Source organism: Hyperolius riggenbachi, chromosome 7 (assembly GCF_040937935.1).
Source record: "Hyperolius riggenbachi isolate aHypRig1 chromosome 7, aHypRig1.pri, whole genome shotgun sequence".
Classification (NCBI taxonomy): domain Eukaryota; kingdom Metazoa; phylum Chordata; class Amphibia; order Anura; family Hyperoliidae; genus Hyperolius; species Hyperolius riggenbachi.
Genome location: NC_090652.1, coordinates 223,716,014 through 223,732,130, shown reverse-complemented (window position 1 = coordinate 223,732,130; position 16,117 = coordinate 223,716,014). Strand labels below are relative to the sequence as shown.

At 42.9% G+C, this 16,117-nt stretch overlaps 1 protein-coding gene across 5 annotated transcripts in view; it reads left to right on the top strand.

Moving 5' to 3' along the window:
• HDAC4 (histone deacetylase 4) overlaps positions 1-16,117 on the top strand; it is a 313,200-nt gene that overhangs the window by 260,150 nt on the left and 36,933 nt on the right. For all 5 annotated transcript variants that reach the window (XM_068245302.1, XM_068245303.1, XM_068245304.1 and 2 more), the window contains 6 exons: positions 3,590-3,711; positions 6,763-6,894; positions 7,879-7,988; positions 8,082-8,198; positions 10,489-10,672; positions 12,129-12,352. In XM_068245302.1, the coding sequence (XP_068101403.1) occupies positions 3,590-3,711; positions 6,763-6,894; positions 7,879-7,988; positions 8,082-8,198; positions 10,489-10,672; positions 12,129-12,352 (889 nt within the window). The remainder of the gene's footprint in view (positions 1-3,589; positions 3,712-6,762; positions 6,895-7,878; positions 7,989-8,081; positions 8,199-10,488; positions 10,673-12,128; positions 12,353-16,117) is intronic.

The window sequence follows — 16,117 nt, the reverse complement described above, 5'->3', positions numbered from 1 at the left end:
GATCGGCGCTGGAACAAGGTCAGGTAAAGATTGTTACATTTTAATCCTGCCCTGCCCTGCCCAGCCCAATCGCAGCATGGGGGAGGGAGGGGGGTAATTACAGGGGATCGGGCAGGTGGTGGGGAGATCGAATCCCATGGCAGGGATGCTGGTATAGAGTAGTTAGGGGGAGGGGGGTTAATGAGCCCAGGAGCGTGCTAGCATGTGTGCTTATTAAATCAAAGTGACTTATATTCACGTCAGGTGGCTTTCAGGAGCCACTTGCTATGACGTGAATATACTGTAGTTAGGATCTAAACTGGTTAAAGACTGTGCTGTGCAAGAGTTTGGGTCTGCTTTAATATGCTTATTTTTACTTTTATTTCTTTGCCTTTCGCATGAAGTACTAAACACTGATCCAGCTCAGGAAGCCAATTTGGATTGGCAGTATTCTACAATTCAAAACGACAAACTTTTGCATAGCTATATTAGCGTGCGAAGTTAAAAGTGCAGAGAGTTTAGTAACTGTGGTTCCCTGTTGATCATTGATGCTAATACATTTGTGTAGTGCTGACACGTTCTCCTGTATACTTTGCAGAGAACATGACACTAATTTATAGCCCTTTCTATTCCTCAAAGGGCCTCACAATTTATGTCCCTAAAAATGTCCAGGACCCAATTGACTTACCAGTAAGTGTTTTCGAAGCAAGAACACTCAATTAGTGAAAACACTGGAAAAACATTGAAAAGCCATGTAGATAGTGTCCTAGGTTGGCCTTGAATCCAGGACTGTGGTTCTGCAAATGAAAAGTGCTGTCTACTTAGCCCTACACACTCTGAAAAAGAGCCAATGAAAGTCTTTGGCAGTAGAATGGGCAAGGCCGATTTTTCCATATTACTTTTGCAGACTATGGCCCCATGCAATTCACTTTTTCTCCTATGTTTTTTCCTTGGAGATAATGTTTCCTATTCTGTTTAAAATAATTTTTCAGCACTTTGTAATTGAAAAAGTACCTAAAAGTATCTGAAAAAGTACTGTCAACATTAATATAGTATTTTCTTGATTGCTGGTGGCTTAAAAGGCATTTTACTGACAAGGTGTTAAAATATCACCTAGGAGAAATTTAACCACTTTCCCCTCCACTACAGTATATCTACGTCAGCTGTGGCACCCTCCAAGCCACATCGACGTAGATATACTGACCTGCTTGCAGCGCTGTTGTGCAGGGACAGGTGCGCTTCAGAGCGCACCCCCCGGCACTGTCAGCTGCCTTACTAATTGGCAAAAGGGAACATGTTCCCTTGTAGCCAATTAGTGACCCCCCCCGCGGATGAATGATCACCGCTGTAGCAAACAGCATGATCATTCATCTTTCCCCCTCCGTGGCCAGATCATAAAAAAAAACGCCCCTGCAAGATAAATATCTTACCTGAACTGGTTCCTGCGATTATCCTGCAGCTCCAGCCTCCATTCTCCGCGGTGCACTCAGCCCTGTGACGCTGAATATCCGTGTCCCGGCTTGATGACGCCATCAAGCCGGGACCCGGATATTCAGCGTCACAGGGCTGAGTGAAGAGTGGAGAATGGAGGCTGGAACTGCAGGATGATCGCAGGAACCAGGTAAGGTGAGATATTCATCTTGCAGGGGCATTTTTTTTACGATCTGGGGGGGGGGGGGCATAGTGATAAGGGGGGGAGGCACATCAGGCTGCCCAGAACAGAGGGTGGGGGTTTCAAATCTGAAGGGGGGGGGGGTTGAAATTATTATTGGGGCCCGTCAGGGTAATGGGGTGGGGGATTTTATAATGGGGGGCACATCTGTTGGTTCTGAGGGACATAACTTAATGCTAGGGGCATATATGCAATAATGGGGTGGGGGCGCTAATCCTGGGGGCACATCTGGCTATAATGGGGAACACTGATCCTGGGGACACATCTGGCTATAATGAGGGGTGCTTATTTGGGATACGCAGCTGTATAAATATATGTGGGGGGTCGCAAATGCGGGGGCATATCTGGCTATAATGGAGGCTGATATTGGGGGGCACATCTTGCTATACTGGGGGGTCTGATACTGGGCACACATCTGGCTATCTATCCTTGGGGGATTTAAAACTGATGGCATGTCTTTTACCTACTGTAGCACTTTGTATTTTTTACTAGAATTGAAGAAAACCTGAGAAATAATGCAATTTTAACGTTTTCCCCTCTTTTTTCCCGCTAAAATGCGCAGAAAAAAAAAATCTCGGGACAAAATATCCCCCAGTGAAAGTCTAGTTTATCCTGAAAAAAACGATATGTACATCATTTACGTGTTGTGAGTAGGGATAAAGTTATTGCTGATTGAATAGGGACATAGCTAAAACGTCAAAACTGCTCTGGTCAATAAGGGGAAAACAAGGTCTGGATGCGAAGTGGTTAAGAGAAAAAGTAAATTGAATCAGGGCATTTTAAAGCAGCCTCTGAATATATATTTCATTAATCATATGCTCTGTTCTTGTTGGTCTTTGTATGGCAAGTTTGCGAGTGAACCCGAGGTGTGAGACCTATGGAAGCTGTCATATTTATTTGCTTTAAAACAATACCAGTTGCCTGGCAGTCTTGTTGATTTTCTGGCATTCGTTGTGTCTAAGTCACAACCCTGAAACAAGCATGGGTACTTGTGTATTATCCCGTCTAGCAGAACGGGCTCGGCAGTTAGACAGGCTGGAAAAGTGTGCACTGTGCTTCTTGAGCAGCTGATTCACCACAGATCAACTGCTCCGTTCCATTCAGCTTTCCTCACTGCGCAGTGTTGTAGCCCGTCCCGAAGTCACACCACTTGTCTGTGTAAGATGTGAGTAGAGGGGCTGTACAGCACACTGAATGCAAAGACCTCCGCTCCATAGACAGCAGCCGATGATCCCCGCTTAGGTCAGCTCTCCCCTGGTGGGCTGTGATTAGGGGCGAGACCCTTTTTATAGACAAGCTGTATGATAGCGGGCAGATTGCTGCATGGCACAGCGCTGTACATAGCAGGGGGTGTGAGGTGGATCACCTTGTGCTGGTGCTCAGCAAGTCCTCTTCCCTGTAATGTGATTAGGCAGAGTTGGGGTGCCGCTAGAATCACTTGTAATTCCCCTCCTCCAGGCTGGAAGGCTTCATGCCTCTTTCATTATTGCTCTGTATTGTTCTGCGGTCTGATCGCTGACGGAAAAGCCAACACAGCGCAGTGAGGAAAGCTGTGTGGAATGGGGCAGCTGATCTGTGGTGAATCAGCTGCTCAAGAAGCACAGTGCACACTTTTCCAGCCTGTCTAACTGCCGAGCCCGTTCTGCTAGACGGGATAATACACAAGTACCCAAGCATGCAACGTCTCCAATCAGTCTTGAGTTATGCACCTGTACTGCATGCTTGTTCAGGGTCTATGGCTCTAAGTATTGGAGACACAGAATCGGGGAAACAGTCGGGTAACTTGCATTGTTTAAAAGGAAATAAATATGGCAGCCTCCATATCAGCCTCACCCCAGGTTCCCTTTTAAGACCGCATAGTCTTTGCTTGTTGAATTTGAATACTGTGTGTCATCATAACATTAAAAGTACTAATTCTAATGATGTTCCAACCCACAGGAAGACACAACATAGCTCACTGGACCAGAGCCCTCCACCCCCAGGAGGGGTAACTGGATCATATCACCATCCTGTCTTGGGAATGTACGACTCCAAGGATGACTTCCCCCTAAGAAAAACAGGTTGGCATTGCTGGGATTGGTGCAGTGTTTGTGTAAAAAAAGCTCTTTAGTGGCCCTAAAGCTGTTTTTGACGTGATCCGTAATTGTTATTTACAGTACTGTGAATAGTGCATATGTTTACTGATATTTCACATTATCCCGTACAGTTCTGCCTCCTCCTCTGTCAGTCTCATTGATTCATTTTACGTCTGTTCCTCTCACACATATACGTTTATTAATTTCTTTGTCTCTTCTGCCTCCTAATGCTGCTGTCTACACCCATGCCCATTTCCTTTGTGTGCTGTATGAGTAGTTACAGTAATGCTTGTGAATTATTAATGTAGCAATAGTATCGTTATTTGATGTGGTCTTCTTAGGCAGTGGGCTGAGCTGGTTCCGTGGGTTAAGTCAGGTACCAGCAGAAGCTTTCACCAGTATTACAGCTATTGATTGATTTTAATGTGGAATTTGAGATTCCAGTCCCGTTTCCAAGTTCTTATAGTAGACATTTGGACCTCAGAGAAATCCCAGGATTTACAGCAGTATGTAAGGTTATTAGTGCAAGTATTTCATGGTCTTCTTACTGTAGCGGGAGCCAAATTTGTAAGAAAATGGTCCAAGAAGATCAGAGGAGTTGATAATTCAAGCTTTGCAGTGGTGATGGTGGGGCTGCAGGCTTTACTGGCCTACATGGAGTCTTAGAACATGAATTCTCATCAAACAGCTAAAAAAATGCTACACTTAAAGCATTTGATGATTCTGTTCGGCCAGTCTTGTGATCAGTACATCTCTTGCTGATGTTACAGTCATTTGGATGACACCTCAGTTATAACATCCCATTCTTGATTTGCCAGCTTGCTAAACAGTTGATCTTCAGTGTCAGGCTACTCAGTGGGTCTACAGTGAACATACAGGAACCTTGTAAAAGATTGTCTCCTGACTGGCTATGCAGCTTGACAAAGGTGTGTGAATCACAGGACTGGCTAAATACTGATCTAAATTATTTGCAGAGCTAGATGCACTGGTAGCTGAGCCATGTAAAACTAGGCATATGAGTACAAACTGCATGAATGTAGATTGCCTTTAGTGGAAAATGTATTACATTACAATTTTATGTAAAGACCCAGGAGAATTACTGTTACTAAGATTGCCAAACGGAAGTCTAATTTTAGCAGGAAGTCCCTCCTCCTTGACCTTTCAGGCCTCCCCTTTAATGTTATGGATAGTTTTATAAACCGGGAAACCGAGAGCTCAACTCTGCTTACTGCCACTTCCACTTATATCTGCTCTTTTTTTCTGGAGATTTTGTGCTGACATGTAGTTTTTTGTTGTAGGGTATGATTATGTAGGTTTTCACTAACTCTGATTACACTGCCCAACATACCTCCCAACTTTTTGGGATAAGAAAGAGGGGCACTTGAGTCACACCCTGCCACACTTTTAACCACGCCTTAGACACATTGCTAGTCATGCATACCATAAAGATTTCACAATAAAAATGTTGTTTTGTAACTCAAATCCCACTGGTCCTTTCTATATTGGTTCATTTTCCTTCATATTAAAGGACAACTGAAATGAGAAGTAAAAGGAGGCTGCCATATTAATTTCCTTTTAAACAATACTAGTTGCTTGGCAGCCCTGCTGCTCTTTTTGGCTGCAATAGGGGCTGAATCACACCAGAAACAAGCATGCAGCTAATCTTGTCAGATCTGACAATAATGTCAGAAACACCCGATCTGCTGCATGCTTGTTCAGGGTCTATGGCTAAAAGCATTAGAGGCAGAGGATCAGCAGGATGCCAGGCAACTGGTATTACTTAAAAGGAAATAAATATGGCAGTCTCCATATCCCTCTCACTTCAGTTGCCCTTTAACATTTGAAAATAAGAAATATATGAATTTAAAGGATGAGAATAAAGTCTCTAAAGACTGAACTGTGCATATGCAGGACGCTTATGGCGACTGGCGTGATGACGTGCTGGGTGCGCGCACGGGGCCACGCACGACTTCATCTGAAGTCGCGGATTAACAAAGCCACCAGCCGGATGGCAGAATATATATCATCTTTATTGAAAACTTCTTGCTTTTACTTATGGCTAACATGGTACAATACTCCTCTCCTATCACTTTTGCAGTTAAGACTTTCTGTTGACAATTTTTTTCCCACAAGTAAAAATACAATTGCTTATGGGCTGGTTTACACTGCAAGAGCTTTTGAGTGTGCTCTCTGAGCAATGTAATTTTATAAAACACCCATAGCATTGCATTAGCAAGAGATTTACAAATCACTAGTTCTAAAAAAAAAAGCTCTTGCAGTGTGAACCAGGCCTAAGTGTACCTTTGTAAACTACACTTGAACATAATCAAGACAGTAATTTTTGTTGAACGCCGGGCTATGATTGATTAAAATAACTTGTCACAGGAACATTTGTGCAGTACGCTTAATCCATTTCCACGTTGCCCTGTATAATGTAGCTTGTGTTTACATTCCCTGTTACACAGAACAGACATCACATTCTCTGGCAGCACATGTTTATACTTGCTGTACTAAAAAGGGGGATAAAAAAACAGCGCTGAATTTTACACATAGTTTAATTCCTAAATTAATTGGCTGCTAGGGTTTACTCGACTTTGGTAGTTAGCCCCTTTCCCTCTGAGTGCACTTGATAATGTCACTGTTAATTTATAGGTTTTCTTTAGCATGTATGTGATGGGGATGGCTTGCGTGGTTTGAAGTAATCATTGCAGAAGAAGAGTACACATTTTGGAAATCTGTATTTAGGAATACTGTTCACTAGAACAGTACATCCCAAACTTGCCTCTGTCTCCATTAATGGCAAATTGTTTTAATTTTCCCAGTGATACAGCTGTGAGCTCATGGCAAGAAGACACACACGTACACACATACACATGTACACAGGTATAGGTGTGTGTGTTTCCACAATAACAAAAAAAATATATAATAAATATCAGTAGTAGTTATGAGAACTGTCAGTATTCATTCCATGTTATTGCTTATTCTTTCACTTTTACAACTAAGCTTTGACCTCTTTTTGTGTCCCACCATGGCCAGCTTCTGAACCCAATCTCAAGTTACGTTCCAGACTGAAACAGAAAGTGGCAGAGCGGAGGAGCAGCCCTCTCCTAAGGAGGAAGGATGGTCCTGGTGTCACTACTTTGAAGAAGCGACCTCTGGATGTGTCTGGTGAGTGACACATTCCTTAAAGGGATTTCTAGGAAAACAGGAAGTTCCCTGGTGGTTTGTTTACGTGGTAACCGAGGGTTCCCCCCTGTACAACTGTTGAATATTTTACAGCATAGAGCGGGAGTCAGACTTCTCTTGAAGCACCACCTGCTGGAGAAATCACATAGTTCAGTGCAAACAAAAATCGCTTTGTAAAGGTTTTTGAAAGTGATCACTGTATGTTACTGTTCTGAAAAGTGTGTACAAAAGTAGAATAGTTGGAGATCTCTCTTAAAAAAGGAACCACACATGGTACATTTCCATAATTCTTTAAATAATCCTTTATTTTTTGGGTCCAGTAAAAGCCCAATCTCACGTCTGTGTGATTGTGGTTTAGGGATGCTTTAAGTTGCATTTTAGACACATTTTTGTTGCACTTGTCATGTGTTGTACATCAAGGGTGATTTTATATGCTTTAGGTGCAGGAAGCAAAATCTTTTTTTTAGTACAGAGGTGTGAATGTGTCCTATGGCTTGTCCATAGCAGTAGAACCAGAGTTCTAAACTTTATCATTACTGTACTTTTGAAATTAAGAATGTAATTAAGAATGTATTTTAAGAAGTGTGCACTGATGCAATAGTTTTCTAGATACTATGCTTGATATTGAGGAAGTAGTGAGCCAATCAAGGCTGGAGGAAAGATCAGTTGAATAATTGTAGCCTGATTTCATTAAGCTTTTCTTTGCAGAAAATACAGTCATGAAACACATCAATGTTATTTGACAAAAGGAACTAGATACAGCAAAGTATATGAAGGTTATATATACTTCTCGAGTTAGGGCAAAATCTCTTAAATATACAATAACTCGGTGATCTAAGAAGTGTCTCTGCTATCTAAGTCTTATAATATAATCCTTTTTGTTTGCTTTTTGATATGTGCTCTCGAAGTATACAGTATATCTCTTTTCCTATATCTGTTGACAAGGAATCTGGTTTTGTCTTGTAGACTCAGCTTGTAATAGTGCTCCTGGCTCAGGCCCCAGTTCTCCCAACAACAGCTCAAGCAACATCACCACTGAGAATGGCATTGCTGGTTCCTTGGGCATGCAGGCCGAGGTACTTTTATCTTCGTGGTGTTGTCCTGGTAATCTGCCTCGGTATGCAGGTTTATTTTGAGTATTTATTTTTTGTGATGTTTTTTGTTTTTAGGCTGTTCTGGCGCATAGACTGGCGAACAGAGAGGGCTCTGTGACCCAGCTCCCTCTCTATACCTCACCCTCTTTACCCAACATAACCTTGGGACTGCCTGCCAGTGTATCTGCCAATGTAAGTGATTTTATTCTTGTTCATGGATTTTCTCTGAAAAAGGTATAAACCATTTTGTCTGCTCAATTCAGAAGTACCGGATTTGCAGCCATTTAAGACGCACTATTTCTCCTCCAAAAATGGGGAGAAAAAGTCCTCGAGTCTTGTACAGCGAATGCGTTTCCGCTCCCCCCACCCCTGTGTTTCTACTCTCTATGCATTACGTCTCCTGCTCCCCTATGTATAGTAAGCAGTGTAGTGGCAGCGTAGGACACTAGAGGTCTATGCTCACAGAGGGAGCCATGGATTAGGTGAGACACTGCCAATACACTGCTAATTACCGTAGTTGCTGCTGTATAAGACATTCCGGAATATAAGATGCACCTAGGTTTAGAGGGGAAAAAAAGGGTAAAAGAACCCCCCATATACTAAACCTAGTGCATCCATGTTTCAGGAGCATCTTGTAGAGGTTTTCCTCCATGTGTCCCCGGCTCTCCCTGTGTGTCCACTCCCCCCTCCCACGCTGTGTCTTTTGATCCCTGGTGTATACCGTATTTGCTACCATATAAGACTCACTTTTTCTCCCCAAAAAATAGGGAGAAAAAGTCCCTTCTTCTTATATGAAAAATGCAGGAAATCCCCAACTTACGACCCGCCGCGTGTCGGGGACTCCCTGCATAGGGAAGAGGATTAGCAGGATAGCCAGGCAACTAGTATTGCTTTAAAGTGAACCAGAGACGAAGCACCCTCATGTATTTTACCATATATATCAGTGGGAACATTAAAGAAAACACCTATTATGCTGTCTGTTTCATTTTTAACTGTTCAGCTTGCTTCTAATCAGCCCTGATAAAATCCCTGACTGAGCATTCAGTCTGGCTTTGCTATAATGACTCAGCTATAATGATTCCTGAGCTGAGCCACAAGGGGGCAGGCTTGGGCTTGAAAAGACACCAGAGAACACAGACTCAGCTATAAAAATTCCTGAGCAAAGCCAGACTGAATGCTCAGTCAGGGATTTTATCATGGCTGATAAGAAGCAAGCTCAACAGTTAAAAATGAAACAGAGAGAAACCATTGATATTTGATATATATGGTAAAATACATGAGGGTGCTTCGTCTCTGGTTCACTTTAAAGAAAATAAATATGGCAGCCTCCATATTCCTTTGCTTACAGTTGTCCTTTAAGTCAACTGTGGAGAAAGGGCAATGGTGCTGCCCACGATGGAGTGGCCTCCAGCAGACCAACAAGGATTGTAACAATGTATTCAGGAGTCCCTGTCATTTGAAGATCTAGCATGTAAGATCTTTAAGCCACCACGAGGGACACCTGTAAACATGCTGGATCCTCAGTCAAGCCTGGTGTATAGCCAGCTTTTCTGAAAAAATATTGCTGTTTTCAATTGAAGCAAAGATACAATGAATTTCCCCCAGTATTGCAACTCCTATGTATCTGACCCACAACAACACAGTGCTGTAAGAGTCAGTTCACACTTGAGCCAAATAAAGGATAATTTTTGCCTGTGTCACTGATCAGCAAATGGATATATCGATGGATCCTATATTAATAAGGATCCGTTCACACATGTCATTTTGCATTGGATTCCTTGTGGTCGGCAGAACACAGAGTCCTGATTGGCATAATTTCAGATCAGCAGATGCATTAACCATAGAAGCCTATATTGGAAACGCATCTGGTCTGGACACCGAATGGACCATCAGAGGGATACTGCATTGTCTGCTCCAGCTGGCCATTGAAGATTTCTTTCAGATGTGATCTGAGCCTAACTCTTTAGCACAGGTCACTTATGCCTGGCATACACGGCTCGTTTATTGCGCCAGATCGAGCCAGCGCATCCCTGCTCGATTGCCGCTCGTCCCCGCTGGCGCTTCCTTATCCCCGCTCGATTCCCTGCCATTGCCCGCTGGCGGGAATCAGGCGGGCGCGGGTCGATCGGCATGATCGGGCCAGCTGAATATTATCAGCTGGCCGGATCAGCTGGTCGATACACGGTACAGAAACGTACCGTGTATTCCCAGCATTAGATTATCTAAACAAAACTAATATGGTAGAAGGAAATGCATCTGCCATTGGTGCCTATTCACAACTTAAATGACATCTGAACTGACCCCATAATTGTTTAACTACACATGACAATGTATGGTGTGTATCTTGCTTGGAAAATGTACTCTAAGTAATATTAGTTTAAACACTCTCAATAGGGTTCTCCCATTTGTGTGCCTGTAAATGGATGGATACCTACATAGATAACAAAAGGTACTTCATTTTGTTTTTGTTTTTTAATTTTAGGGTGGCTCTGGACAAGAAGCAGACCGCATTTCCCTTCCTGCTATCCAACAGCGACTCTCTTTGTTTCCTGCTGGTCACCTAACTCCTTACCTTGGTTCAGATGCAGCAACCTCTCATAATTCTCTTCTACAGCATATGGTCCTGCTAGAGCAGCAGCCCAATGCACAGAGCCCCTTAGTTTCAGGTATGCGCAAAGTTGTGTACTCAGTAGTAGCATTTCAAGTAATAAATGACTGGGCAGCACAATCTCTCAAGGATAAACCATATTGATGCATAAAACATAATCTTTCTTAGATTCAATTAAATGGGCAACACACAAAGACATTAAGTGAAGATGGATTCCAATAAAGTACCGTATTTTTCGAAATATAAGATGCTCCGGCATATAAGACACGCCTAGGTTTAGAGGGCAAAAATCAGGAAAAAAGACAAAAAACTAAACCTAGGTGCATCTATACTGCAGGGGCATCTTATGAACCTTTTACCCCCCAAAAAACAGTTTCTAAGCTAATTCTATCTACACTACGCTGCCCAGCTGCACTACACTAAGCCATGTTGCCCCTACCAGTTACACTACACTGATCCCTGCTGCCCACCAACTAAGCTACACAGCAATACACCTACACTACACTGCACTAAACTACGCTACAATTAACTTAACTACACTGCACTAAACTACACTACAATACACTTTCATACATTACCTGCTCCTGTAGCGCAGATCCTCTCCCCCTGGCTCCATCAGCGATCCTCTTCTGCATCTTCCTCTCCTGCTGGCTTCCGGCAGTGCGCTCCTCTTCAGTGGCAGTGGTAGGCAGGGACAGCAGCCGCCTACCACTATGCTTAACAGCTAGGTCCTCCATACTGTTGTCTACATCCATGCCATCTCTGTAAACTAGCAATGCACGTACGCCGCTAGTGTAGGGATACTGCATGGCTGCAGGCAACGGTATGGAGGACCTGGCTGTTCAGCATAGCAGTTGGTGGCCAGTGTCTCTGCCTACCGCTGCCACTGAAGAGGAGAGCGCTGCTGGGAGCCAGGAGGAGAGGAGGATCACTGACGGAGCCAGGGGGAGAGGATCTGCGTTGCAGGAGCAGGTAAAGTATTAGCAGTACAGCTTCCCTGCACATTCTGCACTACTTTTTCTGTATGGGGGGGGGGGGGGGGGGGGATGCGACTTATAGTTAAAAAAAATACAGTATATGCAGAATAAAAGTATTTGCTGTTTGTGAGCACTTTTAAACTGCATAGCATTTATAGAATGATTAGTGCATGCGAGCAGCTTCACTGAGCATTAGATAGTTCTGGTGTTACGGCCTGGAACAGTGAGGCTTGAGCTCCCTATATAGGAGCTCACTTATACTCACTGTAGGAATATTAATATATATCTGTCAGTTTGTGTTAATCAGGGACTGGGGCTATATCCTCAGCACCAGCCTTTTGGAATCTTCAGTTTGTCTCTATCTATTTGTGTGTCGCCCATTATAAATCTATCAAAGGCTACACTACATTTTATGTATCACAAGGTTTTATCCTTGGGATATTGTACTGAACATTTTTCGCTGTTATGAATTTCGGCTGTTTTGGCAATTTTAATGAATGACTGTGAAAACATGAACAGACCTGTTTTATATTTCAGGCTTGGGGGCACACACACTTCACTCCCAATCCTTGGGGAACTCTGATCGTCTCTCCCCAACTATCCACAAGTTACGTCAGCACCGCCCCCTGGGCCGGACACAGTCTGCACCTCTGCCTCAGAACTCTCATGCTCTGCAGCACTTGGTCATCCAGCAGCAGCACCAGCAGTTCCTTGAGAAGCACAAGCAGCAGTTTCAGCAGCAGCAGATACACCTCAATAAGGTTCTCCTATCCTTTCCACACGTGATAATTTTTGATTATTTTTTTTTCTAACTGTATTCCTGGTAGTAAAACTTAAAGGGCCACTTTCATGGTCACTGAAAATTTAATTTAAATTACAGGTAAAGACGTATGTAAAAGATTAATATTCCTCCCTGAGTAAATGGAACTCTAAATTATCTCTCCCCCCCCCCATGATGTTGTTACAGTAGGTAGTAAAAATCTGACTGCTTTTGGAGTAGTCCATCTCTTCATGGGGGATTCTCTGTATTTCCTTTTTTTTCTGTTGTAAAAGAACTTTTAGCTAAGGATCTAACCTGACCAACCTCCATGGCTACAATTCACAAAGGGCTATTTGATGGGGAAAAAAATCACGAAGATTTTCACAGGTGCGGAAAAAGTTTGGTAGTGGTAACTAGCGGCTTCCCGCTCTGGTTCATGTGGAAATAGCCGAGCCTGATAAGGTCCGCTCTACTGCGCAGGCGCAAACTACCTGTCCGGTAGATTGGACTCGATCAGGCTTGGCTATTTCCGCCAGAGACCATTGTACAGCTGCCACTGCGCCTGCCTGGGATTGTCGATGGATTTTCAAGGGGTCCCAATGCTGGAGCCCCTCTGGTGAGGGCACTTTTTTTCTCTTCAGGTACACTTTAAGTGACAGTGATAAAGTAATGTATAGTGTGTTTTACTCTGGGATGAATGTACATGTTGTATGTATTCTAAATGTTACACTTTTTTTTGCAGTAGTGGTCCTTTAGGTTGTTTAGTAGCAGGGCTGTGGAGTCAATACAAAAATTATACAACTCCAATTTATGGAACCTCTGACTCCAGGTACCCACAATTGCTCCGACTCCTCGACCCCACAGCTCTTGCAAGGCTATGGAGTGGGTGCAAAAATCGTCCCAACTGCAACTCCTCAGTTTATAAAACTATGACTCGGTCTCCAGGTACCCAAAAATTGCTCTGACTCCTTGACTCCACAGCCCTGTTCAGTAGTGACATATTTGTAAACCATATGACTTACTTTGAAATGAGCTAGTTAACCCACGGTAGATGGATTTTGTTAAGGTGGCCGCACACGGATTGATTGATTGATTGGGGCTCTATATGACAGTTTTATTCAGATTATGCCCTTATTAGAACTAGATCCTGAAGTAGGGAGTAATACACCACTCACCTATTAGGGCCCATTTCCACTACACGCGATGCGGTGCGATCATCACACCGCATGCAAACTGCAGCTAATGCTAGTCAATGGTCCAGTGACGCGAATTTCCGGTCGTGGTGTGGTACGACGCAGCTAATTTTATGGATGGCATGCTGCAGTTTTCCGCGGTTTGCATTTGAGTCCCATCACGGTTATATTCAGCAGCCGCGGCGTGACCATAACTGCCCGCAGGTGTGTGCAGTGCTCTGATCGCCATTGGAAATGGGCCCTAAGGCTATGTTCACATTATAAATCACAAACGCTATTTCAAGAGCGGTTCCCTGCACTTTCTAAGCGCTTTTGCGGAGTATTTTTTTCACTTCCTGACTGAACTCTTTCACCCAGAAATGAATAAATACAACATATTTATTCATAGAAGTGCTCGGGAAATCGCTATACAAAGCGATTTTTCAAGCGATTTGCGATTTCCCTGTACCTTCCATTATAGCCAAATCGCCCCGAAAATGGTAAGGCGGCGCTTTTGTAAGTGGTTCGCAATTGAACCACTTACATGTGAACCTTCTCATAGGGAATCAATGCACAAGCACTTTTAGGGCGATTTCTGAAATCGCCAGCGCTTAAAAAACCCTGCAAACGCTCACAGTGTGAACAAACTTTTAATCCTAATCTCAGAAAATCTCAGAATGTGAATGGAGTAATCCACTAGCCCTGCTAACTTTGTATTGTACAATGTGTTACGCAGCTTGGTGGCTTTTTTTGCTTTTTCTTTTTTTTTTTTTTTTTTTTTACCACTCTTTACTACCGTGTCATGCTTTTCACCAGTTAATTGGTCAATATTACTCTTGCTGTGTTTTTGAAGGTTAATGTATCAGTGATAGATTTAATCAAGGTGATTGAATATAATCAAAATATTGCAACGCATTGAACCAGCTGATTTCAGCACCAGGAGTTTGTGAAACAAAAACACAACAAAAAGTGCCCGAATTACGCATCCTCCAAGTTACTACAACTTGGAGAGTTTGTGCAGGAGCAGGGAGAGTTGTTTATCGGCTTCACCCTGCGCCGAAATATATAGCTCTGCATCTCGTATGACCATCTTTTTCTATTTCTTTCTTTGTTTCACTCTGATCTAAGAGGCCTATTTGTTAAAACTTGGCAAAGCACCACTTAAGGGGCCCATACACTGGCCAGTCTCAGCCTTCGATCATCGATTTGATCAATCTGATATGATGGAGGATCTAGGTCGATCTGCTGCTGACAGCAGATCGCTGGCCCATACAGTTGCATTGGATCTAAAGGTCGAATAATGCATTCAGATTGATTTCCAATAGATTTCATTCTGAAATCTATTGGAAATCTGTTCCTAGTGTGTGGTGCACACAGATCGATTCCTGTCAGATTTGACTTGACAGGCATCTGACAGAAATCTATCTGATGGTCGAATCTGCTGCAAATCTTTAAGTGTATGGCCACTTTAGATTGCTGTAGCACATTCATGGTGGTGTGCTTAATCAGATTTGCTTTCACAGTACTGATGTTCTCCATTGAACAAGATTAAAAATTTAGTGCTATTACTCTAGGCTGCTACAGACATCAGAAATGTTTTGGCTTTGTTGTGAAATGTTATAGACTGTGTATCTATTTCTTTTCATAGCAAAACGTTTCAATCAAACAAGACTTTTCTCAAATGCTATTTGAGTTGTGGTACTATTATGCACTAATCCAGCATTGCTTGCAAAATCCAGGTAGCGTACCGGGTCATTTGCTTATCATTTGGATTAATACCCCTATGGGTGGGGGGACTCCTGGTTAAACTCCCCGGTGGATAATAAGGTAGAGTGTGTGGAGATCTTCTGCATATGGACTGTAGACAGTATCATAACATTCAGTTATTGATGTGGACTGCTACAGCCATTATCCGTACTGTTCTGGTATTGCTGTGGATTGCTATAGCCAATATCCGTGCTATTCAGCTATTGCTGTGGTCTGCTGTAGAAATCCAGAAAGCCACTTCAAGCAAATTACAGTTTGTTATAACATACAATAAAAACCTGTTTCCTTGCCCCTTATTGCCTATATCATTATAATACGTGCCATTGTCCCTTGATAATCTTATCTGTGATATACTCCTAATCTTAATCATGGAAGTCTTTAAGAGGCTTTGTAGAAGCCTTTGGGTGATTAACTATGTGCTGAAAAGTTAAATGCTAGGTATAACTTCGATTCTTTTTGGCCCAGAGTAGATTGTGGTTGAATAAAATGGATCCGACACCTAGCGTTTTTGGCGTAGATTCCATTGTTGGCTGTGGGAGCTGTTTGCGTGAATGGAGCACTAAACACAGCTGTACCAAAGCAGCCAAGATTACACAGAAGTCTTTATTTCATTCCAGCATTGAGTAGTTTCAGCGCAGATTTCAGGTACTCTAGTGTCTGGCGATTTCAGTGCTGGACTGCCTTTTAGGTTTACATTGTTTTTTTTCCCTTTCGGTGTGGGAGAAAGCTAGTGTTAGGTGTCTAGGGGGCAGAAGACATAGAGGGGGGAATTACTTTTTTGGGTTGTTTTTCTTTTTAACTCTTGTAGTATAGTTTTAGCTAGTGGG